Here is a 27,376-nt window from a genome sequence, read left to right on the forward strand (position 1 = left end):
CTTGGATGCTTCTGCATATGCTGGGTGAGATTTATTTATGTGTTTAAAGAGGAGATTTCCTACCATCAAAAACAAGTGGTAGTGACAGTGCTTTGTGTTTCCTGTGAATGAAAATGCCTCCACCTCAAATGAAATAGTTGTTTAAAATGCTATTGAGAAATCCACTTATTAATATAATAATCTCTTCTTGTAGTTTTCTAATGGCTGATAAGAAAAATACATTGCTGAGAGTGTTTTGTTTCAACTTTCATATTTGCTGTGATATTTTTGAAAGAGGCACTAAAGCTAGCTGGTATAGGGAATAAATAATTCATGTGGTGATTGTCAGCAAGATCACATGTGGTGTCCAGGCTGCAGTTTTTCACATTCTTTCACCTGTTCTTGATGTCTCTCATCATGAAAAGCTGTCATCTTGTTTTTAATCTGACACTGTTTGGTAGATACTTGCATGACTCTCTCCTTTCAAGCTCTGGGTGTTTGCAGGAAGCAGTTATTAATTCTCTTCTTTCAGTGGAGTTCCACATAAGAGACTTATTGATTTCTTTTTTGGACATAGTCAGATCGGGAAGTTACTTGTTCTGCAAGCTGACAGCCTGATGTCTGCCTTAGTACCATGACTGTTTGTGGGAAATACTGACCAAGGTTATAAAATGTGGCAAAAGGTCCTGCCAGTAGAAAATTATCTGCATTCAGCTCAAGCCCAAAGAGGCTGGATGAAATATATTTTCATAGGATATAGGATGGAGAAGTTGAACATTAGCCTTGCATCTTTTCAGTGTTACTGAACTACTTTTAGCATTATCCCTTCTGAGATTCCCTCAGGTAGTTGTAGGGTATCTACTTGTATGGGTTAGAGCCCTACTGCTGAGGAGGTACTGGGGTTAGAGTTCTGTAGGCCCTGTCTCAAATAATTTCAGCATTCCATCTGAAGCTGACCTTCGTTAGCATTTTTTTTTTCAGGGATCTATATAATAGAAAATTTTCCAAAGCAAACTTCTTCTGAAGGAAAGAGCATGTAAGTCAAGAAAGAAGATTAAGTCAAGATGTAAACATAGCATTTTTTTTTCTTTTTCAAAGGACTTGGAGTTCTGCCTGTGTCTGCTTTAGGAGAAAAGGGTGGTATTTTTGCAGTGTATTTTGAGCAGTTATGTAAGCTGTGCATTGATTTTGTAGGACTGTGAAGTCTGGATTATTCTTGGAAGGTGTTATGATCCTGAGTACACTCATGGGCTTTAATGACCCTGACTCCCCTGGGGCCTCCACCTGCCCTGCCCAGGACCTCATGTCAGCCCCTGCCCCAGTGGTGCTGCAGCAGGGCCAGTCCCCAGATCACCCCAGCCCTGGCCCCATGGCCCATGCCAGCCCCAGCCTGTCTCCTGGGATGGCCCCCAGCGCTGGGGCTGCCCCCAGGGCCACCCCCCAGGAGCTCCTGGGCAGGGTGATGGGGTGGCTCTGGATGGTGAGACCCTGCCTGTCCACCCCCAAGGGTGCCCTGGCCACTGCTGTGCTCTGACCAAGCAGCATCACAGCCTGCCAAGCACAGAGCCATGTGCATGGCTTAGCCTCTCCTCACTGAGTGGTAGGGCAGGATTTTGGTCGGGTGGCAGAGGCTTGTCATGACTCAGCTCTTGCATTATGTGGCAATTTCCTGATAATGAAAGATGTGAGATGGAAGTGCTGAACACCACATGTTGCTTGTCAGTATGTTTCATGAAATGCTTCACTTACAGAAAAGAAACACTGTTAGGGCTTAGTCTTTTCTGCAGAACAACTCATTGTATTTCAAGTGTTTCTGTCACCAAATGCTTTGCATTCTAGGTCAGGAGTGCTTTGCTTTCAAGAGCAAGCCAATCAGTAGCTGTAGACTTAAAAGCAAGTGAATACAGCTACTAATAATTGACTACTAATGCAATCTTCAGTAAAAGTGAGCCTTCCATTCACCTGTACCAGTTCAGGCTCAGTGGGGTAACCCAAGGTGTGAGCTAGGCACAAGCCTCACTAGAGGAGCAGCCCCATTCCCAGTAGTGAGGCATTTGCAGACCAAGAGAGTTACTCTCCCATGCAGATCTTGGTAAAAACAAAAAAGATTTTTAGATCTGAGAATGTGCTTGCATTTTTGTTGTGAGGTCAATATTGTGTTTGAATTGCACTCAAGTCCAGGAGTGTCAAAAGCAGGTCACCAAACAATGTATTTTAAAAGGAATGAGTGGAACTGTCTCTCTCAGTCTTCTGCATTATAGCTGCCTAGCTCTCCTGCATCTCTCATGCATGCTGAAATCCATCAAAAATGAAATATGGCAGATCCCTGAGTGTGTGCCAAGATTAATGACAGAGAAGGTAGATTCTTCGGAGTGATTCTTTAAAATAACTGATGAGTGATGAGATAGCTGCTTTGAGTATTTGAGAATTTTATATTGAGAATATTGAGTATTAAAGAATCTCAATATAGAATGAAATCTTTAACTCAGAAATATAGTTTTAGGATGGGCTTGGTTTTTTTCCTTGTTTCTCAGTTCACAGTGATCTGTCTATAACCAGATGTATAAAGATATCCAGTGATCTCAAATTTTGTGTAGGTTGAAGTAAAACTGTTTAAAAATAGAACAGCGTTGCTGTCTGTGGAGTTGATGTTCTGTATTCTGCAACTAGATTAATTCTAACAATTGATATAAAGTAGTCAAAAGCTCTGCTTTTTCATGCTGTACTTTTCAATATACTTTGAAGGGAAAATAGTGTGGTGATTAAATTTACATACCTTTTTGATTATGTACTGAAATGAATAAAATAAAGTCAACAAGATATTCTGTATTGTTTGAAAGCATTCTGTGCTATGCTGGACATAGTTATGATGTGAATATTACATTTATTATGTAATGGAATCTTGTCTTTTAGATTCAAAGAATATTAGAAAAGAGAAAGATGGAAAGAATCAGCAGGCAAACAACCCATCTTTAAAAAGTGGTAGGTATTGCAGCTGTCAGGTTCTTAGTTAAGAAACTCTGAAAGAAAAAGTGTGTGTTTGGATTGCACTATTTTCTGACTTCTTTTCCTTTTTGGAATCTCTTGGGTTATTATGGTGGGTAGTTAAAAACATACCTTTGCTTTTGTCTAGCTATTAGGAAAGTATGTTCTGATGTAGAAAATGATGGTTGAAGCTGCTTGAGTTGAACCTGCTAGTTTTACTAGCCAAATAAGTACTCTTTGTATGTATAAACAAAGATGCTGTGTAAACTTTATTATTTTTAAACTGTTACTGATTTGTTTGTTCTTCTCCTCATGTATTTCTCAGTCTCATATGTTTTCTGCTGCAGTTACCTTCTGTTTCCTTATTGTGTTTCCTGGTGCCAAAAGAAGGATTTTCAGTTTAATAGTCTTGAGTTTTTAGGATTGCAAACTGGATTAAATTGCCTGGGATTCTACTTTTACTTTAAATAATTGATGTGCCAGCAGAATTTGTGGGGTTTTTTTAGAAAACAGAGGAAAAGTACACACTTAGCAGAAATGATGCAGATTTTTGGCTAACTTAGCCTCTCCTGTGCACAGCAGGTGCCATAAGGCAGTGTATGCATGAGATTGCTGTCAGGTAGCTTCTGTGGTGGGCTGAAGTGAGACAATAGCAACATCCTTAGATATGCTTTGCATGTTCACGTTGTTTGTTTGCATTTGGACAGTAAGAAATGTCATGAGTAGTATTGACTACAGTACAAAATCTTTTCAGGAGTTCTCGAAAAAATGACACTGAATTATTTAAACTCCCACTCTGCTCACCTTTCTGTGCTTTCTGACTCCTGATAGATGATCTGGTTCTTCTTGGCTGCCAGTGGAGACAAGTAGCATAGTCAGTGATCAAACATGCCAGGATACTGACACATTGGCTGGGTAATTGAGGTAGTGACTTTGCATGAAAGATACAATACCAGTCATAGTGCAGTCTTCAGCTGTTACATTTGCCAGAGCAAATTTTTTCATTTATTGGGATTTTGGCCATCACAGAATGGGTGAGGTTGGAAGCAACCACTGGAGGTCATCTTGGTCCAACTTGCTGCTCAAGCAGGATCCCCTAGAGCACATTACTTGGGATTGTGTCCAGAAAACTCTTGAGTATCTCCAGAGGAGGAGAATCCACAACCAGTGCAGGCAACCTGTCATCTTTATTTGTCCCTGTTACTTTGAGCCAGAAAAGGAAACATATTTGTCTTTTTCCTTCTGCAGTGTAAAAGGAGTTCCAGTCAAACTGGACTCAGTGTGTCTGTTTTAAATAATGTTGTCTGACATGACAGAGTGCTGTAGACACCCCTCACCAGCAAAGTGCTCTTCATATGTGGATAAGATAACAATATTTCACGAGTCACTGGAAAATGTCCCTGCCTCCTCCTGCAGCTGAGAGCAAGGTGTTGAAAAAGCTTTGTGGAGAAGCAATGCTAAGCAGACAAGTCTTACTCTGTGTTCTGTGTTCTGGACTTGGTCTGTGCTGTTAGCCTAGTGTCTGGGAACTGAACTGCCTCATGAAATCTAGGCTCAGCTTTGTCAGACAGAGAGGAGTTTCTTGAAAAATAAAAATTATTTCACCTGTAGAAAATCAGATCTCTGATTTTCTACAGGTGAAATAATTTTTATTCTGTGTTGTTGCTTGTTGGTGGCAAAGGAGCAGAAGGAGCCTCTTGATGCTAGATGAAGACACCATACAATGCTTTGGGCTAGCAGCTAGGAAGTCTCCAGAGTTTCCAGGGCAATGTGTGATAGGAAAAGTCAAAGAGGAGATACAGAGGTGTGAGAAGAACGGGCTCAAAAAAAAAATAGACTGAAGTGAGTAGAGAAAGATATGAGGAGGAGAAAAATTTTAATTGAAGGATCACAACATACAGAAAGAGATACAAGGTATAAAGCGGAATATGAAATACCTTACACCTAAACTGCTACATTTTCGAGAGTATGTGGACAAAAATTATAAGGAAATCTCATCTTTGAAGAGGAAAGATGATGGGATGAAGACTAGAAAAGAGGCATCTCCATGTCCAGTCTCAGATGGGTGCCAAGGGAACCTAGGGGTGATCTGAGAAGACAGGTGTTCCATCTGCCCAAACAGTGTTTAGGCTATGGTGATACTGTATTATATTAACCTGAAAAAAACCAGGACCTTAAATTCTACCAATCTGCAAGTGACAACTCATAGTTTAAATCGCCAATTAAAATTTTGTAAAAATTTGACTTTCACTAAACTGAAGAATTACATATAGTGAAAAAAGATGGGGAGCACTTCAACAAACCAGGCATTTGCTTATTCATGGCAGCAGATGTGACACCTCCAGGGGTGCTGAGGCAGAGGACTGATGTCACAAGGAGGCTTCTCACTGCTCTTGGAGAACTTGTAGTGATTGAGGAAGTTTCACCATGGCTGGAAAAGGTCAAATAGTTCACACTGTCAAGAAGGACAAGATGGGAGCACCTGGGGAATTACAGGCTGGCCTGCCCAATCTAAGTCTTCAGGCAGTCTATAAAGAAAATATTTCTGGAAACCATTTCCAAACAAATAAAGGACAACAGTGAGGTTAGGAACAGAGGAGGTAGATTTGTCAAGTGTATGAACTGTGCATGACTGATTGCCTTTTGTGCTTAGTTACTCTGGAAAAAAGGAAAAGCAATGGATGTTGTTCATGTCTACTTTAGCAAAGCTTTTTGTATAGTTTCTGTAGCGTCCTTTCAGCCAAACTGGTGAGATGTGGTTCAGATATACGGACGAAAAATTGACTGGACTGTCAAGCTGTGCAAGGACCACTAGTTAGAGGGTAGCTAGTGGCATTTCTTAGAGGTCAGTATTTGGGCTGATGCTCTTTAAGGCCTTAGTGTCAGGTGGGGGCAATTGTACAGAACACACTGCCAGAGCAGTTTGTGGGTTACATCCGATGGGGAGGAGTAGGCAGTAGGCTGGAAGGCAGGACTGCCTTCAGGTGGACTTGCCGGTGCTGGGGAAGTGGAATGGCAGGACCGGTGAATGCAGAATCCTTCTCGGCCGCGGGCAGAGCGGAGCCCTGAGGCAGCCCGGGCGGGCAGGAATCAGCGGGAGAGGCCCCGAGCCCCGAGGCAGCCCGGGCGGGCAGGAATCAGCGGGAGAGGCCCCGAGCCCTGAGGCAGCCCGGGCGGGCAGGAATCAGCGGGAGAGGCCCCGAGCCCTGAGGCTTCCCCAGGCGGGCAGGAATCAGCGGGAGAGGCCCCGAGTCCCGAGGCAGCCCGGGCGGGCAGGAATCAGCGGGAGAGGCCCCGAGCCCTGAGGCTTCCCCAGGCGGGCAGGAATCAGCGGGAGAGGCCCCGAGTCCCGAGGCAGCCCGGGCGGGCAGGAATCAGCGGGAGAGGCCCCGAGCCCGCGGGCAGAGCGGAGCGTGGGCCAGCAGCGAGCTCGTGTGGCCAAAGAGCTCCACTGCAAAGGGATCCTGTGGGAGGAGGCGTTCGCTGCTGCGGGGAATTTGGGAGGCTCTCTCTGGAGAGCTGTGCTCAGTTTTGAGCTGCGCAGTACAAGGAAGGCACTGCTGTACTGAAGTAGGCTGGCTTGAATTCCTGCAAAAAAATGAAGGAGCCAGAACGCAAAAAAATGGTACTGAAACCAGGAGAAATGTTTCTTTTCGGCTAAAAGAAAAGAAAGCTTATGGCAGAAGATCATGGAAAGGGGACAGAGCCAGGCTCCTGTCAGAGCCACTGTGAAAGGAGAAGTGACAAATACTGGCTGGAACATAAGAAATTCCTCCTTCATGAGGAAATCTTCACACTGAGTCTGATGGAACCCTGAAGAAGCAGGAAGCTGAGCTGGAGACCTCCTGAGGTCCCTTCTAGCTTGAGTAAATTTGGGATTGGCAGGTTTGACAAGAAGTGATAGGGTATTGATACAGCATTGAAGAGAGCATCAGGGGTCATTGACCCATGGGTCAGTGCCAGTAATGCAGGCAACTGTGAGATGGACTCAGTCCCTCCATTTTTAAATTAGTCAGGCTTTTTGCCATTGCTGCTTGTTTTGCATCACTATTTAAGAGCCTCACTTCTATGCAGGTTTTAAAGTAATATTTTTTTTTTCATTTACAAAAGGCTGTAGTTACCTTCTGGTTTGGGTTTTGTTTCGTTCCATTTCCAGTATATGCTGGTTTGCTCTTCAGCATAAAATTTTCTTTTTCTCTCTAGTTTTCACTTTCCTGGTGGGTTATAAAGTTGTGGTTGTTGCATAACAGTCTTTTCTTAGGCTGTTTTATTCAGCCTGCAGATTTGACTGTGAAGAGAAATGCACATTAAATTATTTAGTATGAGCTAATTTTCTTAAGGATTTCTAGTTGTCAGAGGCTGCATATTTTCAGAGTCTTTAGAATTAGAAATACGTATAACGCAATTGCTTCTTTACCTGTGTGCACTGAGAATACAGAGAACCTTTCATGTAGATATTTTTTTAATGTGCTTATCTTTCTAGAGATGCATCTTACATGTTGCAAACATACATGTGTCTCCTGATTCTATAGCTGCAGTAATTAAATGATAATTAGCACCATCTCTGAGAGCTTGGCTCTGATTTAATACAGTGTATCTTCACAGGTGGAGAGCTAATTTTAACTCCAGGACTTTTCTGCTTGCTGCAAGAGCTCCAGATAGCTAGGATTTAAAGCAAAGAGCTAGGCAATGTTGTTTTCCTCTTGGCTTTGTCTGTATCTGGCTGCTTACCTTCTCTGTCTTTCTAGTGAATGTTCTGTTACCTTCTGTGTCTTTCTAGTAAATGTCCCCTTGAAAAAAACAAAACTGTTTGTTTCTCTCTGTCACCCCATTTTTGGTCACCCAATGAAATCTACCATCCTGTTATTAACATTCAGATCACTTGGGAAATGTTACTATATATTTTTTGGAGGAGGTGAATGACCATTTGTCCTGGTAAATGCAGTGTCACTGAATACCTGTAATTGTACAGTTCTTAACACAATGAGGCTATGCATGACTTCAGCTTTTACATCATGTTGGATCTGAGGCAGCTGGGACACAACTGATGTTTTCTTTTGACTAGATTTAATTATGTAGCACTAGGTACTTTACTAAGGTAAACTCTGGGGTTTTTTTGATTTTTTTTTTTTAAATCAGAAGGCAACCTGAAGTGCAGCTTTATTATTGGAGTCCAAGAAGAATTTTTATAAGATAAAACCTTGCTATCAGTTCATAATACTTAATTTTTGCACCCTCCTTGGCTTGTTAATGAAAAGAGCAACAAGTCTGGAGGCTACTTTCTGGGGAAAGCTCTGAAGAACTATTTCTGCCTTCCTGAAATACAAATATATGCTTAAGTTAATGTATCCTGCCTTTTGTAAGGAATACAAAATCAATTTTACTGTATAAAATTTTCATTCTAAAATAGGCTGAATTCCAAGATGTTGTGTAAAAATGTCTTTGTTACCAGTCTGCATATATTCCAGACCACCAAATTAACAGCTTTTGATGTTACTGACCTCTCACATTGCTGACAAGCACATGGCATTTGCAGTGGCAAGGACAAAAGACTCATACACTTCTGTTTCACCAAAAGCCAGCACCTCAGCAGGCTGAGGGGATGGTTCCCTTTTGCTTGAGGCACTTGATAATGTCAGCTGAATGCTGTCCTACTGCAGGAAGACTCTGGGTTTGAGCCACCACACATCCTTCAGAGAAGGTGTTTGCAAGTGCTGGAAAATGCTGCCATCTTCAGATTGTTTCTTTGCTTCTCCTCTCTCCTGCAAACTGCAGACCTGTATTTAAGTGTCTGTGCCCAGTGGTGTTTTTGGAAGAATTACTGGCACACCTGGAGCAAGCTCTCCATCATCCCCAAGGATTTTGCATTAGGCCTTGTGAGTGGCTGTTGCTGAGCCACTGGGTGGCATCACTGCATCATTTTGGGTTCATCAGTGCTTTATTCTTCAGGAACATCAGAAAGATGCCAGCTGCCCAAACAAGAAAAATAAGTAAACAGCTCACTCAGATAATTTAGTAACAAAAATATTAGCTGTGCCATGGTAGCTTTTCTCTTCCACTTTATATTAAAATAATAAATATGCTTGCTTGTATCTTTGATGTTAGTACTTCACAGTTTTCCATTCATGCAAAACTGGTAACACTAATTAAATCAAATGCAGAATCCACTTGCCCATACACATAAACAATGACACTACTAACACTGAAAAAAATACCATGATTTTGTTACTTAACATTGCCATAATGTTTACCTATCTATGCCATATTACATGATATTCTACAAAAAGAAATTTTTATGTGATTTCAGGTAAAAAGAGACAAAGATGCAGTTGGAAGGCTGTGCTATCTTCTTGCTTTCTAGTGGATAATGTTTATGACATATATTTCAGCAGTATCCCTGTGTCTGTGTTTTTCAATGTATATCATCTCTACTCATATGAGGTTATCATATCAACCCTGCTGTTAGGGGGACTATAATATAGCAAGGCTAATGTGATTGATATAAGAATACTTGGGAGATCCTTCTGCAGAGAATTCAGTCTAGATATTCCTAGATAATTTTGCATGTGGAGCACCAGAAAAAAGAAGGAAGTTTTATATTGATTTTGCCTATTGTGTGTTCACCCCTGTAAATTAACATTACTTTCGAAGCTCCTTCAAGGTCTGTATGTATTTCAAAAGTAGAGTTTTCATTTGAGAATGATTCTGCTCTTAAAAAACATGTATTCTACAAGATAGTTGGGTTTTCTGTCCCTTTCTTTCCTCAAATTTTCACTTAATGTAAATTCTTTTTTTTTTTTTTGTAAGTGTATATATGTATTTTTTTTATCTTGTGTCTTCCAGAACAGTTTAATTGGGATGATTATCTGAAAGAGACTGAATCAGTAGCTGCCCCTCTGCATTGTTTCAGACAGGTATGCCAGATACTATTTTGCAAGTGTGTGTCTATTGTATGCCTGCTACAGGGTGATCCTAGAAAAACTTTCACATTTAGACTGCTTGCAGGCTTCCCATTTGACTGCTTTTGATCTGTAGTTATCAGTAGCTTACAGTTTTGGCAGTTACTAGCTACGGAAGTTTTTTCATTCTTGGTTTCTGCCTCAAGCCAAATTTTGAGGGTTTCATTAAAACTGTTTCTTTGAACTCTGTTTTCCTTTAAAAAAAAAGACTAGCTAATGGAAACAGATAGCCTTGTCAGTGTTTAAAAATGTTTTCTACTTTTTTCAATAATCTTAGCACTGCCATGGTTTTATTGAGAATTAAAAAATTGGCTAATTGTCAGAGGAGTCTTTGCCCCATTTTTGAAATTTATTTCAATTCTGTCTAGCTATGAGATTTGTGTGTAGTAGAGTTGAGTCACCACTTTTTCCTGGGTCTCTAATATGTTTAATTTTGTCTCTTTCTGAACAGAGTGTTTTCTACTTAGGGGTAACAATACAAAAATATAAAAAAAAATCAAGTGGAATATATGGGAATACAAAGAAAATAGTGGATTTATGATGAAGGGTGTTTAATGTACTATTTTGTATAATTCTATACCCTTAAAGTTTGATCCCCCCACATGATGGTTTAGTGTGTATTTGCAGTTGGAGATTAAATTTATCATGTATATGGAGTTTAAATGTATCATCTTGTGTAAGCTAGTGACCTCCAGTTGTTCAGCCCTCTGGAGACTGAGTCTATCTTTTTAGGCATCCTTCTGTCTGTTTTCCCAAGCTGAGGTGTATCTTGTCTGTGTAAGGTTAAATAGGATTCATTTTGGTCTGTGTGCCCTCACTGTGTTAGGAAGATAGTTGCTAAGGAATTGGATTGTTCAGGTTCCTGGAAGTGTAATAGGTGTGACAGGCAGTGCATGTCTAGTTGAGTGGCTTGGGCATGTTCTGAAATTGTTTTCTAGGGTCTGTTGGTGGTCTGATTGTACTGTAAGTGATACTGGCCTCCAGTGGGGGCCCACAAAAAAAGCAGCACGAATTGGATGTCTGAGAAGGAGAGGAACCATCACTCAGTGAGTCTGAAGCAGTTGCAGGAATGGAGAATTAGGAGAGAGAAACACAGGTGGTAGCATTTCCTCATGCTAGATCTTGAATCTCAGCTTGCTCTTTGCAGATGAGGATGAAGGGCAAAGAGCCCCTCTCATGCTGCTTTCAGTGAGAGGTGGCTAAGAACACTGCCATCCATAGCTCTGAGTGGAGCTGCAGAAATTACTTTCACAGTATGTGTTTTTCACAGGGCAGGCACCTCAGACTCCTCCTGGGTAGAGGCAGAGGATGGTGTGTTGTCCCTGGATCTTTCTGAGGTTAATGCCATACTCACAGACCATAAACCACCATGACCAGAGTCTGTGCTCCCAAGGAATGTAACTACTGCAGAAAGCTGCTCAAAAACCTTTCCATGTGCCTTTATTACATCTTCCTCTCCCCTGGTAATACTCAAGAAGTCTGAACTGAGCAACCAATGCCTTGAAGAGAGGTGCTTAGGTGACATGCATTGACAGAGATAAATCCATGTGACCTGGATTGCTTAAGTAGTATGTGAGTTGAAAAGAAGAGCTTTAATTTATGTGCACAGCAAATTTCAAAACAATTTGCATATGCAGATTTTCATTTTTTCTAAGAGTCGGTCTTTAGGTAGAAAGTGACATGCAATGGTGATAGGTCAGAGCTAGATCCTCTCACTACATAATGTTTGCAGATTTTAGAACCTAAAGTGCTTGTGCTTTGCCTAGGACTAATTTGACTTTTATTGGGTTACACATGAATTGTGCGTGTCATTCTTACTCTGTGTAATGCAAAGAAATACACTGCTGTGGCTAGCCAGAAAATAAAGTGCAGTGAGAAAATTAATTTGACAATTACATCCAGAATTTGTGACCTGTGGGAATTTTAGAAGTTTAACTTTTGTAGTAATTAAAAATTACCTGGGGAACAATAAATTAAAGCCTCTACCATAAATTAAGACACAGACAGATAATGGAAATTGATTAAAGTATTTATCTTAATTTAGGAGGTATTTTATCTGTTGCTTTAAGTTGTTTTTAATAACTACTTAAAATTTCAATGTACTTCATATTCTTTTTTCTTGCCCTAAAACTCTTTCCCAAGCAGTTGAAAATTTTAATTGTAAAAGCTCAATCCCTTGTGGTTTGAGCAGAACTTAAAGGAAAGCTCTTACTGTGTGAGGTTTTGTAATTTTATTTAAAGACAAGCTAGCATGGAGGACTTACCTTTTTAGTAGAATGAGTTGTTGTCTTGAGTTGTTGGTATTTCAACAAGCTCACCTTTTCCACAAACAAAGAAACAAACTCCCCACTTTCTCAATATCTGTTGCTTTTCCTGCTTGTCCAAAATAACAGCTTGACAAGCAATATCCTGAAATTGAATTGCCCTTTAAATTTAATATGCTTGGGCTCCCCTTTCAGCCAGCCTGCTGTCTGAGTTCAGCACTGGCAGATGCTCACTGAATTCTGCTCGCCTCTTTGGCTTTTGGGCTCAGGCTCCTCCAGGGCTCCTGCTGTTGATCTAGGGTGTGTTGTAAATACTGCACCTGCACAATGTAGCAAGTACAGCAAGATGTATTTTAGGCATTTAAATGTGGTGGAGAAAAAATATCACTAACACTTGCTGCAGGAGCAGATTTCTCCTGTCTTTTCCTGTGCCCACAGACAGGGTAAGTGCACTTTGCCTGCTGTGGGATCCCCACCTGGCCTGGACAGGCAGGCACAAGGGGACAGAGGAGTCCTGTGAGTGTGAGTGCCTATGGTTTTGGGTATTCTAATGTGCCTCCTGTATTAGAAGTCAGACTGTGTTAGTCTGGATAGGGTAGCTACTGGGGTTAAATGTCTTGGGGAAGGCTGCTTACAGTTCTGGGTGTCTATTCAAAAACAGCTTTGTACTGAAGAGTTGCAGTAAAGAGTTTCCAGGGTGATAGAGAATAGTCATCATCTCCTAAGAGAAATTTCAGTGCTTTACTTATTTACATTGTTGAAAAGGTACTGAAAAAGGATCAGTTGTAGCTTTTGGTTTTATTTACTAAAGTGCAAAAATAAATTAAATTATAATGTTGGCCAAAAATTTCATCAATAAAATTTAGGCTGGAAATGAGGAGACAAGTAAAGAGAACAGTGAGAGTCATTCCATCCCAGTTAGTGTTCATACAAAGTTTTAAACATCATTACATGTCATTTGCCTGCAATATGACAGAAGACAAGTAATCAGACTGCAGTCCAGTCAATATCTGCCTGTAGTGTGTTGATGCATGAGTAAAAAATATCCTCTTTTGTTCATCTTCAGCATGTGACAAAAAGTTCTTCTTAACAACCAGATTGCATTTGTCACATTTCTTTTCCCTGTGCTAATTAAATTGGCATTGCATTGTATGTTTGTGATTGTATTCAGTTCTCTGCAAATAAGCACAAGCTACAGTTTTTGTCTTAGCACGGAAGTTTTATGCATCTTCAGGACTGTTTTCTTTTTTAAAAATGTTAACACTAACTCCTTTTTCTGTCTGATTTCTTTGTAATGTAAGCTTTTTTTTTATACAGAAGGGTCCAAATTTTGTTTAGATTTTCGAAGTATTTAAATGAGGGTAATTATTTCTTTTGAATTGGAAGCTAATAAACCTTGTGGTTGGGATTTTCTTTTGCATGTGTCTGTTGGTTTGTGTTTTGGCTTTTTGGGCTTTTTTGAGTTGAATGTCATGTTTCCTAATGTCCTTGTATTCCATTCATTTCGCTCTTGTGTTCATATCTTTTATAAAGATTCCCTTGTTACCCTACTTAGCATCCTTATATTTTTAGAAATCAATCATGCTTATGCAGTTGGTAGGTTATCCAGCTGCCTTTTCTGACTTGCTGTTAGACACTCAAAAGTTTAAAAGCTTCTTCATATTTATCATTTTTATGCTAAGTTTGGAGGAAATAAAGCTGTCTGTTGAACTGGCTGGTAAATTTAGCAATATTAACAACTACAAGAAAAAGTCCTTTGCCTTTTGTTGTAGTCTAGAATTCCACCTACGAACGATTTCAAAGTCGGCATGAAGCTGGAAGCGCGCGATCCTCGCAACGTCACCTCGGTTTGTATCGCTACCGTCATTGGAATCACTGGTGCCAGGCTAAGGCTGCGCCTCGATGGCAGTGACAACAAAAATGATTTCTGGAGGCTCGTGGATTCCTCAGACATACAGCCCATTGGGACCTGTGAAAAGAAAGGGGGCATGCTCCAGCCTCCACTTGGTAAGTAACAGAGCTGCTGAACAAATGTGTGACGAGTATTGCTTTAAAAAAGTCAAATTTACCCTTTCATCTTGGCAAATTCAATGGTATGAACAGCTCACCAAACCATTATTTAATTGAAAAAGAGGTAAGTAAACTAATTTTACTTACCTCTCTCAAAGTGAATTGTGGCTTTTTCTTGTTTTTTCATTTTTCTGGCATAAAAATGAGCAATTTTGTTTGTTGTTGGTTTTTCTTAATAGGCCCTTAATATTAAATGTGCCCATTCTGTAAATGTTCCCTCACACACCGCCTGCCTTGTGTGTGTGTATACAGTGTTTTGTTGCATGATACCCTGCATGCTCCTTTTGGGAGCCCTTGGAAAGAACTGGAGAAAGCCAAATTGTCCCTTTACTCTTCATCAGTGCATCCAAGCAGCTCACAAGAGGGCACTGGCTGCTGCAGGCCTGGGAAGCTTCGGCAGGGCTGCTGGAAGCATGCCTCTGCAGGGCAGTCAGGATGTTTCTTTGAGCACCAAGCAAATTGATTTGTGTTCTAGGACAGGCAGCATAAGGTGGGTTAGTGCAGAATTGCGGCATTCTGCTGTGAGTTTTTACTCTGAGGTAGTAAAAGCAGCGCTCCAGAGCTCTAGCAAACTGCAGGCTTGGACTGCCTGATATTCTTATTGCCTCAGATCAATATATGTTCAGGAATGTCAGCTCAGTGTGTCATGGCTGGTTTGTGAGCACAGCAAATGCTTGTGAACATTGTATAGCTTTCTTAGGCTTAGAAATATCATGCAGATCTCCTTTTGCCTTCCATGAGCAATATGAGTGACAACATTGTGTCTCCCCAAACTGAGAAATAGTGCTTGGGTTTAGACTTACTGAGGAAGTTTATTAAATTGGGAATTCTACAAAGCAATTCCTTTTTACCTGGTGAATGGTCAGAGGTAACCTTGACTAAACTGCTAGAGGTAGTAAAAATGTGACATTGCCTTTCTTTGCTGTGATTAACTTGTTGATTAAATGTTTAGATCTACATTCTTATACCATATTTGTCAATAGCTTAAATTTCAATGTATGGAAATATTTAAAGATTTCACTATGATCTGCAAATAGTTTTGCTTTTAAAAAAGAGGAAGAATAATGACCAAAATTTAACACTCTCTCCCCTTTTATCTTATTATATTCTGTGACTTGTAGAAGGTGCAAGAAATAATAAAAGTAATAAAGTGTAAAATAATAAAAAAAATTACCTGTATACAGAAATTGGTTGCTGCTACTTTTCCATCTCATAGCTTATGAACCTGCTTCTGGTTTGGTGCCATCAGTAATTCTTAGAGAATTCTTATTGCAGGTTTAGTGAGGATAGGTATGCTTTCTCTCAGTAGCCTCTCAAAAAGCTTGTCATCCTGCTTTGGAAGCAACTTCCAGTTTTTCTGTTTGAAAGATGAAGAGAAAAGTATAATTTCACTACAGTATGAATCTTGATTTGTTTGCAGAGAGACAGACACAGGAACAGTTGACATAGCCATTAAGACACTTCACATAGATTATAAGGGCAGATTTTTGTGCCATTGTGGTCCTTCAGGAGCACAAGAAAATTAGTGCAACCAGAGTGCCAGTCTAGAAAAATATTGTCTATAATGGATACCATTTGTGCCAGAAGGGCTTTTTTTCCCCTTTCTTTCAATGAATATTTAGAGGTTTTGATTGAATACACTAGAAATTCCTGACATCAGGGAAAAATTGGGGTTTTTTCTTTTTTTCTAAGAAATTTCTCAGTTTAACCTCTCTGAAGTTCTTTATATAACCTTCTAGAAAGAATGATGAAGTGATACCAGTATAAAAAATGGAAGAGTATGGTGGTTCCTTCAGCTGCAAACATGTACAGTGTTAAAAAACACAGCTTCAGGAACACAGCAGTTCCTAAAATGTGTTTCTAAGCCAGAGTGATGAATGGAACAACGCTGGTTATGTGTGATGGGGGCAGTGGATTCATTAAGAGGAGAACCTTTCCATGACCATCAGTAGCAAGGTTGATGCCTTCTCCTCAGATACAGCTTCTTACTCTGATGTGTAAGAAGCTGTTTCCCTGTGTTCAGGCATGAAAGTTTACCTGCCCTCTGAACAATTGCTGATTATTCAGAAAAGAATGTGAGTGCCACTATTTTGGCCCTCCTGCCCTAGATTTTTCTAGAGATAGGCTGAATTCCAGCAATCAAACATTCAGGCATACCTAGATAAATTTTTGAAAAAGCCTTTTTGGCAGTTTTACAGCATCCTGTTCCTGGGTAAAGCTGGCAGCTAATTGGGTGTATAATTACCTCCTGTTAGACATTTCACCAACGCATTTTTTTTCCTTAGTAGTAGGGAACCTTCTGGATACTAATGTTCCACTCCTATCATAATAACTAACTAAAATAGTCCCTCCTACCTGATTTTTACATGGCTTTAATTATGCATGTTACATAAGGGTTTTGAGAAAGTGATTATTGCAGCAAAGTGTTCCTGTTCCAGCCTCTGTTTTCCATAGCTTTTCCATAGCTTTTTGTTGTTGAGAGTTTAATTTTTCTGAGCAAATTAGGTTGCAGATAACATTTTCTCTGGTTTTGCCAGGACAACTTAAAGGCCAAATGAAGTTAATTGAAACTGTTGTTTAGTTGTCACTCCTCTGTCTTGCTTGTATATATTTTCTGAGCTACTGAGTTGGGAATGTTGTGTTTCAGTAACCACACGTGTTCAGGTTTTATGAAGACTCTGGTATGAAACCAATCCTGACAATCAGCTCGGTGGTCCCTGAATTATGACAACATTTATCATATAGGAACTCTGCATTAATTTAGGTGTTGAATAGGTAGCTCTGGCTTGAAAACTGTTTATTCTACTGAAGATAGCTTAAAGCTATGAGCTCAAGAACCACTATAGCATATAATCAAATTTTAAATAAGTGAATTATTTAACTGATCAAGAATTGTAGATATGGTCCACCTTTCTAGTTACAGATTTTTAGGACAATTCTTGAAGATCAGTTATGAGGGAACTCATGAGCTCTTGGCAGATTATGGTACTATCTGCTTTGTGGAAAAAATTCCGATTTTCTGTATTATGTCTGTTTCTCTGCAGAACTGTTCCAGACATCTAACTGCTAAAGAAGCAGAAAAAAATGTCCAGTATGTCTGTTATCTTACTCATTACTTTAAAACATTCATTTGGAAAGCAAAGAAAGCAAAAGGATTTTTTGTTTGCTTTGTTTTATCTTTTAACTGTGAAGTGGTTGATTGTGAGGGAAGATTATCTGGAATAAAAAGGTTTTCAGCCAAATCTTTGTTCTGTTTGAGTAAGGTAGTTAATCTAAAAAATTTTGATTGTTGTTTATGATTTTTATTCACTTGTTAATGAAGAATAATGAAATAGAAAGACCATCTGGTTTATGTTTTTCAATATGATACGTGATTTATTGCATTTTTTTTTGTTCACTCTTGGATATGCTTTGTTTTTATGGCTACTTATGTATTACTTTTAATGAGAGAGGGAGAAAAACCAATTGCATTGGTTTTTGTCTGGGGTTTGGTGAAACAAGATTCTCAAAAATAGAAAGTATCTTCTCAATAAATGAGCTAGAACCTGAAGAGAAAGCTAGGTGCTTGTGCCAGGGAAGTTCCACTGGATCAGAGACTCTGGGACAACCTAATGGTCTCCTGTACTAGGACTTGTATATCATTGAATCCCAGAAATTAATCTGTAATGCCTGACGTTATGATGAGTGGTTTTGCAGGCAAGTCACTCAGAATGGAAATGAATTGCACAGCTCTCTGCAGTGACAGCGACCATGTTCATTTCTTCTTAGCTGCTTCTGTTTTGGCCAAGTCTGAAATAGAGGGAAGGAGGCATTAGTGAAACAGACTTTTTCTCCTATTGTGCTTTACAAACTGAAAATAGGGCTGTTTGGTATTTGTTTGTCCTCAGGGTTCCAGATGAATGCATCCTCTTGGCCAATGTTTCTCTTAAGAACTCTCAATGGAGCTGAAATGGCACCTGCAGCATTCTTTAAAAAGGTAAGAAGAAAGGCTTTTCTAGTAAACAACTTCATATCAATTGGTCCATGGTTACATTTTCTTAATGAGGATGCTAAGAGATTACCCTGTTGTCTGCAGCCAAGACAGGGAAGGCAAGACTATTATTTAAAATTACTTTGAACTGGATTGACATGCTATGGAACTAGACAGAAAGGAATCTGCTTCTAGTCCTTAGAGAGGGCCATTTCCTTTCCTGAGCTGAGACTTCAAAGTATGGTGTGTTACTTAGAGAAATTGTGTTTGCTCCTTTTTTGTCTTATGGATTTTAGATAAAATGCATATCACATCTCTTAACAGCACTGTAGTCATGTGAATGTGCATAGGAGTAAAAAAAATTAATGGGACATGAGACCCATTGGAATACAGTAGTGCTTGGAAAGGTTTTGTTAAACATTTTCATTGGGCACACACTCATCATTTAAAATGCAGTGAGAAAGTAGTTGAAAATAGCAGAAAAAGCCATTCAGTTTTTTAAACATGACTCTTGAGAAGGTTATTTTAAAATATGGAAAATTATATAAAAATAACAGTAATATTAAAATGGCTTGGTTCAGTTTTTTGTTGAGGAGATAAAACCCTGTTGTCATACTGAGTGTGTTCTTTTTGGATACTGAGAATGATACTGAGAAGTGTGTCAGCAAATCCAACAGTTGGGTTTAGGCCTGCAATCACATCACTTGCTGTTAACTTCATATAATTATAATTTTTTTTAGATAAGATAATATACATTTTCTGAGGCATGATGAGCCATGCTTCTCTGTGCTAGCCTGCAGCACATCTGAGATGGGCTTGGATAATAAGGTTCTTGAGGCTGAGGTGGTAATTTGTGTTCTCTCAGATCACAACTCCTGCTGTGGAGGTACACCTACACCAGTCACATTCACTTGATTTTTGTTTTTCTTTTGTCCACTTGGAATTGGTCTAAGGCCAAGTGAGTTAACAGAGGCCTATAAATAATGTCCAATGCTAATGAATTTTTCATGGATTAATTGAGAGGTAAAGCTTTTACCAGACAGTTATCAGTCCCCAGAAATATCCATGCTCTGCAAACCTCTTCTTTATTAGCATGTAATAATTTCATTTTAGTATCTTGGCTGTCTTGCTGCCCAGACATAATGTATTGTTTGCAACCTATTGCTTATGTAAATACTTTTATCAGAGTCTTTCTGTCATGGAGAATTTTGCTAATTATCCCAGCTGTGTTTTGGGGGAATAGAATGAAGATTTTTGTCGGGCAGAAGAGCAAAGGCAAATTTAAAATTCGACTACGTTTCCTTGAATGTGTTTCTATAGCTTCCTGAGAGTAGTGACTGTAAATAAGAAGAATGTTGAGGAAAAAAAAAAGGGCTGTTACTTAGTTTTGGTTTTTTTTCAAGAGATCATAGAAATACAAATATTCTACCTTGTTTATTTTTGTAGGAGCCACCAAAACCTGTGCCAAACTGCTTTAAAATTGGAATGAAACTAGAAGCTATAGATAGGAAGAACCCATACCTGATTTGCCCAGCAACCATTGGAGATGTTAAAGGAGATGAAGTTTTTGTTACATTTGATGGTTGGAGAGGAGCGTTTGACTATTGGTGCAGGTGTGATTCTCGAGATATTTTCCCAGTCGGATGGTGTAGCTTGACAGGAGATGCATTACAACCACCAGGGAACAATGGTAAGATGACTAATAATATTGCTTAATTGTTTTTCTCCTCAATTACAGCAGAATTTTAAAAACCAGCTGGCTGTATGCAGATAAGACTGAAGATTTGATTTGTGAGTAGCAGATGAGGATGAAATGTTGTTTTCTTTATGCAGCTTAAAGCTAATAGAAATTGCTAGGAAACAGTTTTTGCCTGTTTGTAGCATCTCTGGGAACATGTTTTATTTAATACTGTTAGGAGGGCTTCTGATGACCTCTAATTTTTGTGTGCTTATAAAGAATCTTGAACTAGATTTGCTGTTTGTATTATTGATAGATACATGCTCCTGTTTAGTGATACTAATATACTGGCTGCTGCAGCACTTTATGTTATGCTAAGTAGTAGTGTTTACTTCTTTGATGATTGCAGGTCTAAACTATATATTTAATATTTCTTCCTTCATACTCATAAAATTCTATCTTGCAGCTGCCTATTCTGAATGCTTTGTCATCCTCTTGACTTTAGGGATGTTTGTTGATCAGGTGATAGTGTCTCTTTAATTGATGGCTGCTTTATAATGAATAAATCTCTACCTTAGAAAGAAGGGAAATAGCATGAAGAGGGATATCCCTCAGTGTAATCCCTTTGCTACTATGGGAGTGCTTGTCAGGTTTCTATAGTGTAAGGCTTTTCTGTAAAATTGTTTGAGCTTTTCTATCCTCATCCCATAAAAAATGTCAGGAAGAGAGGTTTGAAGGAGGGGAATAATATTTTAATTAATTTCTTTATTAACCAGAGTGATTTGTTCGCAGTGAGACTTTTCATAGCTGGTGTTAGATGAGTAAGGAACAAATAGACTGGTGTCACAGAACTCTCAAGCAAGAAGGCAAGAAATTAGTAATGTTTCCTGGCCTTTCCATCCCTGTTATTTTTCTCAGTCTTTTGCTAGCAGATCAAGAGCTGTGTGGAAAATCTAGCTGGAATTAGCTGAGGGCACCTCTGCATCCTTGCTGTCACCTGCCTGTCTGAAGTTGCTGCCAGGGGTCATAGTACCTGGAATCGTGTTTAGTCCATTCTGGCAGATTTCAGCAAAGGAGTAACTCTGTGTAGCTGTACTGCCCAAAATAATCTGCAGTGAGAGGGGAGGGGAAAGGCAGGTGAGGATGATGGACATTGGATCAGAAGTCATCTGATAGGTACCACACTGACCTTAGTCTTAATGTTTCTGTGCTCTCAGTCTCTAAAGGGTCTTTCTTGGCTTCTTCAGAAGGTTGACCTTATCTTGGGAGATCATGAATGAAGTGTGTTATTACACTTAAGCTAATTATTTCTGTACTGTGGGGTGACTGAGCACTGGATTGCCCAGAGAAGTTGTGGAGTCTCCCTCACTGGAGATATTCCAGAGCTGTCTGGACACAACCCTGTGCCCTGTGCTCTGGGATGACCTTGCTTGAGCAGGGAGGCTGGACCAGGTGACCCTTCCAACCTGACCCATTCTGTGATACACAAGAGGGGCTGTGTAAATAAGTGGCATAGAAGTTTAAAACATATTTTTGTGACAGTTTAGATTACTGAGTCCAATTTCATCTTCTGGAAAGAATATTGCTAAATTGTTTAGTCTACTCCAATTTCACACTGAAAAGCCAGAGATATTTTCAGGTAAGACATCCAGAATTTTTTCTTGCCTGACTAGTGCTTGATGGAGCTCAAGGTTGTTTGACAATGAGTAAAGCTGGTTATGTAATCCAGTTCTTCAGGTAATAAGCCAAACAAAATTCAGACTTGAAATACCTATCCAGTTAGGATACTATTGCTTTGTAATGAGAAACAAAAACACTCCAGGCATTAATAAAATCTGAAGCAGGGTTCTTACAGACTTGTAGTTAAAATTGACAATTTTGGACATGTAATAGAAACTGAGTGCAGAGAGATGCAGGCTGGATTGCTTTTTATTTTTGTTTCCTAAAGTGAGGCCAAAGTTAACTGCAGTTTTATTGAAATTGTCTATTCATTTTTCCAGCATTAGCATTCTGAGCATAAATACTTTGTTATTTCTATTTTGCTTTGTGTTGTTGTTTTTATTTATTTTATGTTTGTATGTGTTATACACACTTGTTGAATTTACATATCTGGATGAAATATTTTTTGCTCTCAGTTTAGGTTTTTCACTGTTACTTGATTGCTGTGGAGCCACTAAAGAACTGCAATGACAGTCCTTTATTAAGATTTAAATAATAGCTTCAAGGAGAGTACAATCAAGTTGTTTAAATTCAGAAATATGATGATGTTGTCAGGATTCTTCATTACATACTAACATTAACTACTCCTCTTAAGGGAGAAAATTTTACAGGTACTACATTGTAGGAATTTCCTTGGAGTATTGAAATGTTATTTTGGTCTGGACCTTTTTCCTGCTGATTACCTCAGTATTTCTGGCTTGAATTTCTGCAATAAAAAGTGAAAATAATTGATTTAAGAGTGGCTTGAATTCCAGAGTGAATATGAAAAGTATTCTTGATTTTTGTAAAGCTGAAAGCACTTAAGTGTGTTAAATCACTACTTAGAGGGCTGAAAAAGAAAGCCTCAGATTTTAGTAAACATGCAAAGCCAATATCTTGCAGTCTTAGTATGAAAGAAAAAAATGATGCTTTAAATTTCATTCATACCTTGGACAACAATTTCCTGCCATGAGATGGATTTTGGGGTCTCATTTAACCTTTTGAAAGAGAGATTAAATGCAGTAAGGGAGACAGTATGCAAATTAGGGAAGATTGTGTTTCAGCTGTCTGCTGCCTTAGCCTTTTAGGATGCCCAGAGAGAATGTAGGACCTCTGCCATGAGAGGTGTTTAAAAACAGGCTTCTAGAATGTGGGTTATTCAGACCAGATTATGTGTTATTTTTACTCTTTTCAACTGGATCTTCTGTACCTCTCATTGGTATTAGCTCATGAGCTAAGATAAAAGATAATACAGAGATGTTAGGTGAAAAGTTGTTTTGGACCAGCTGTTGATAGCCTTCAGGCCCTAATATTTATGTTTTGTCTTTGGTCCTTATCAGAAGGTGTGACTTCAGTGGACCTGGCTGCATGTCAGGATATGTGCACAGTGATATGCAATGTACCATTCAATATTTATGCTATCAGAAGCTGTGCTTAGCTAACATTGTAGTTTGTGTCATTAGAAATATCTCCAATGGTACTAATTGGTCATGTATGGTTTGACTTCAGTGCTTGATGTTGGCTTGGCCCACTGCCTCAAGGTTAATATTTTAAGGATGCAGTAGATTGTTTTCTCTGTGCCTCTTGGTCATTTAAATGCTTTTAGAGAAGATTAAAAAACACAACCACTGTTGTGAAAAAATACCTAATGAAAGAGATTGACACTGGTCTGTGCTGGACCATCAAAGGACCATCTGCTCTTGAAGGTTTCCTCCAGCACTGGCTGAAAGCAGATGTCTGAAGAAAATTATAAGCACATAGGAGACAGGTTTGCTCAAGTGTTCCTAGTATCTGTCCATCTGCACCCAAGGTCCTTCCAAGCCCAGAATAATACTTTTATGCTGATTGCTTTCTCAGGTACTCAGCATCAAAGGGGAGGAACTTGATCTAACCTGTTCTGTTATATGCTGGAGCCATCTGAACTTTTAGCACCTACAACATCCTTTTTAGCACCTAAAGCATAAGACTTTCTCTACTTGAGTATATTTTTTGTGGAAAAGGAGAAATTCCTTTTCCTTGCTGGTAGTTTCATTTGTTGTCCTTGGTTTCTTGTACTGAAACAGGTTCTTGTACTGAAACAGGTTCTTGTACTTCCAGTACTTGTACAGGAAGATTTTGGTGTTGTTCAGGGGTCAGTTTTATTCCTCTGGTCACCTTTGTTCCTCTATACTATTTCCTTTTCACTTAGAGCATTTTTGAGCCACTGGATCCAGAAGTGCACAATATATTGAAACTTGGTGACATAGTGGTGCCTTCTGTTATGTTTTCTGTTCCTTCCATGATTATTCATTAATTGATATTTGGGATTTTTAGACTTATACTGATATTGTGTGCTTCCTTGGAGTGAGTATGAATGCAAAATAAATTCAGTCTTGTTGTTTTAGTGTTACCCTCTGCATTTGCTCATTCTAAAATTTGGTCATCTCTTGGGTATATGTAACTTATGCTTTTGGTATACTTTAAGAGGGATTTTAAAGTTTTATATCCTCTGCATGGTTTTTTATTCACTCTTTTTCTAGGCCAAATGTATTGTACTTTTCTATTTAACCACAATAGATTGTAATTTTTACTTTACTCTGTTGAATAATAGAAATCTGCTACTATACCCAAGAATATTCTTGATATTCATGTATTGCTTTGTAGCTTGTTGTATTTTGAGGCTTATGATTGAAGTAAGCAGCAGGTGACTGGAGATTGTCAGAACAATTTCTATTTCCTGTTTCTGTATAAATTTATTTTACTGTTTAGTTATTACATGTAAATGACAGTTACTTAGGCAACCCACCTTTTTATTTATAATTGAAGTAAAACCTTTTTCATAAAAGAGAGAAAACAAAAGAACAACTGGGGACAAGCCATGTGGGAAACAATAAGTAGTTTCCCCTGCAAAGACTGATTTCAGTATTGAGAATTATCTATCATTTAGATGTGAACAGAAAGAAGGGGATCAGTTACTACATATTCATGATCCCCCCCAGCCTTATGAAGCTGGATTTTTGAAGGATAAAGGTGATGCAAAGAACTCAAAAAGTTGGAACTGCTCTCTGTGCTCTAAAAATTTGGGAGGCCAAAGAAAGATGATAAAATTTATAAAACCAACCAAAACCATGATACAATGTAGTTTTTACCATAGGTAATGTTCTTTCTTTCACTCTCTTCTGTCTCCCCCTCTTCCACACCCTATGTCCCATCGTTGCTTTTCTCCTAATTTAGTGCATTTATTGGCAGTGAGAGCAATCTTCTTTCATTATGCTAATCAGCATGTTGATGTTAAAGGTGTCCTTCTAAAACTGTCTGCAGCAAAAGAGCAGTACAGGCTCAAGCAGAGATGTTAAAGTATCTTATTTGTCTGTTTTATGCTTTCTTAGTTTTATTTAATTTTCAGTCATTTTCTCAGTGTTTACTTTGTGCAGATTTTACTGAGCTAGATACTAGAGATGATCTTCTCTGTTGTTGATGAAATTATGTGAAAATAAGCTCTGGTATGTTTTCAGCTGAGTTGTTGCAGAAATGTGCAATATCAGTGCAAACCTAACTATTTGCCTGTTTGCAGATGAAACAAAAGAAGTGCTGAAACTTTATACAGAACTATAGTAAGGTCTGTGAAGATTCTGTGATGTTTAGAGTAGCCAAAAAATCAGATAAGCATGGTAATTAAGTTTCATTAAAAAAAAAAAAAAGTGAAGTGGTAAAATTTCTTACTGCTGGAGGTTTTATTTTTCTGTCAATGCAGCCAGCTTCTCTTCATGAGCAGATCACAGTAGTTAAGTCAGGCACACACAGTAAGCAGATTTATGCTGTCTTCAGAATTGTACATGAAAAACTCCTCAGTGCTTCAGGCTAAAACCTGATTTGCCACATTCTCTCAAATGTTAAGCTTTTCTTATTTGGTATTAATGTTTCTTGACATCTTGCAGCAAGGCTTGGATAGTGCTGCCACAGGGCACTAATCACTTAAGAAAGAATAAAGGTTTTGCCTTTCCCAGGGATGTGACCTTATTGTAAGTCTGGATTCCCTGTCATCTTACCATGTTTATTTATAAGGTAATTGTAATTTTCTTGTAAATTGGAAGTACTCCAACACATGTATTTTTGACTGCTACGTGGACTTTTTTTTATATATTCTCTTGTTTGAGTCTTATGGACACTGCAGGTATTTCAGTATAGTCTAAACAGAAAGTTGTACTACTGTACAGACCTCCCACCTGCAGCTTGAGTAATAAAACACCCTATTGCTGTGGGGACTGAGCAGTAAAGGGTTACTAACCCAGGTGTGCCAAGCCACAGCCATGGTTGTGGTGCCCTACTGGTGGATGTGATTGAGTATTTTCCAGATCTGTGTGAGTAGCTATAAGCTGTGTCCAGAGTATCAGTGCTGTCATTCACATGCTGAGACAAAACAAATTGTTGCATTGTACTATCCCTGCTCTGTGTCTCTTTTTTCTTCCCTGGAAGCTTGTTGCATTGTATTCTGTCATTTTGGGCCCACCTTTCGTCCTGTTTATGCTGTTTGGGGAAAAATAATGGCAAAACCAGGGCAGAATCAGTAATGATGGGATCAAAAGTCAGGTTGTTCAATTTGTACCCAATTTGTAGAGCTGGGCCTTGTTGGGTTTATTGACAGATTCATCACCAGCACATCTAAGTTCACTTCAGGTAACTCAAGTTGATGCTGTTTTGATAGTTTGAGTTACCTTGTTGCTCTCTTCCTTGTCTTCCTTCCTTCCAAATTATAACAAAGTATAGGAGTTTTTTTGTTGGGGTTTGTCTGGTTTAGGTTTTTTTGCTAATGTGGTTGCAATGGCAATGCTTGTTGAAGGATGAGACTAGAAGCTGGCTTTTCACAGTTCTTGGTTTCTGGGGACTAACTGAAAAGATCTTCCAGGAATCTTCCTTCCATTTTGCCTGGAACCCCACAAGTCCCACATACTCTCTGCCCCATTTTAGCTCATAGAATTTGATTTTTTTGGAAGTGATGAGTGTGAATTTGGTTAGTAGTGGGTTTTGATGGATCTTGAATGGTATTTTCAGTGGTGGCTTCTGTAGGGGCTGGCTTGCCTGCCTCTTGAAAGTGTGGCAGACTGGGCATGGGAGTGAAGGACTGAGGGACTGCAGGTGCTACAGTGCTGCCTGGGCAGGTCACTGGGAGAGGAGTGCTTTTTTTTCTTTCATCTATTTCTGTCTTACATTGCTTGGCAGTCTCCATTTTGCCTTTCAGTCCTGTGTAAGGTAGGCTAAAAATTTTCACAAAGACAGAGACTTCTTATTTCTTTTGTTATATTGGTAACAGAACCTAAAATCTAGAAAGAAGAAAGTTTCAAGCTGTAGTGTCCATGTCTTTCCAAGGTGGATGATGTAAGTTTTCAAGTGTGATGTTGCTTTTTAGATAGCAGAATATTGACTTATACCTGATTTTGTATCATAGCTACATATCAATTAGTATCTCACAGCTACCTCATGACCAGAAGTCATCCAAACACAGATAGGAAGAGGTGGAATGTATTACAGATAGTTATGCTTTTGTATGGCTCTGTTGTTCAATTGAGACATAAGGACATAAATTTTTATAATCCTTGGCAGTAAGCTGTTTTGAAAAAATTGCTAATCTTTTCCACTTCCTTTGCCAGTTGTCAAAACTATCATGATAATAACTGACTGTATTAAAGAAGGTTAGTTTTATAGTTAAAACTCCAGGCTAGAACTCAGCAGATATGTTTCCATTACTTCTCCTGTGGAATGCTCACATGGATTTAGGGTAAGTTGCTAAACCTCT

At 39.0% G+C, this 27,376-nt stretch overlaps 1 protein-coding gene across 5 annotated transcripts in view; it reads left to right on the forward strand.

Annotated features, from left to right (window-relative positions):
• SCML2 (Scm polycomb group protein like 2) overlaps positions 1-27,376 on the forward strand; it is a 72,935-nt gene that overhangs the window by 16,584 nt on the left and 28,975 nt on the right. For 3 of the 5 annotated variants that reach the window (XM_063182871.1, XM_063182866.1, XM_063182875.1), the window contains exons 3-7: positions 2,893-2,961; positions 9,808-9,878; positions 13,960-14,194; positions 18,145-18,233; positions 19,674-19,917. In XM_063182871.1, the coding sequence (XP_063038941.1) occupies positions 2,893-2,961; positions 9,808-9,878; positions 13,960-14,194; positions 18,145-18,233; positions 19,674-19,917 (708 nt within the window). The remainder of the gene's footprint in view (positions 1-2,892; positions 2,962-9,807; positions 9,879-13,959; positions 14,195-18,144; positions 18,234-19,673; positions 19,918-27,376) is intronic. The other 2 variants (XM_063182880.1, XM_063182887.1) reach the window with 2 other exon arrangements.

The sequence above is a fragment of the Melospiza melodia genome, chromosome 2 (assembly GCF_035770615.1).
Source record: "Melospiza melodia melodia isolate bMelMel2 chromosome 2, bMelMel2.pri, whole genome shotgun sequence".
Taxonomy (NCBI): Eukaryota; Metazoa; Chordata; class Aves; order Passeriformes; family Passerellidae; genus Melospiza; species Melospiza melodia.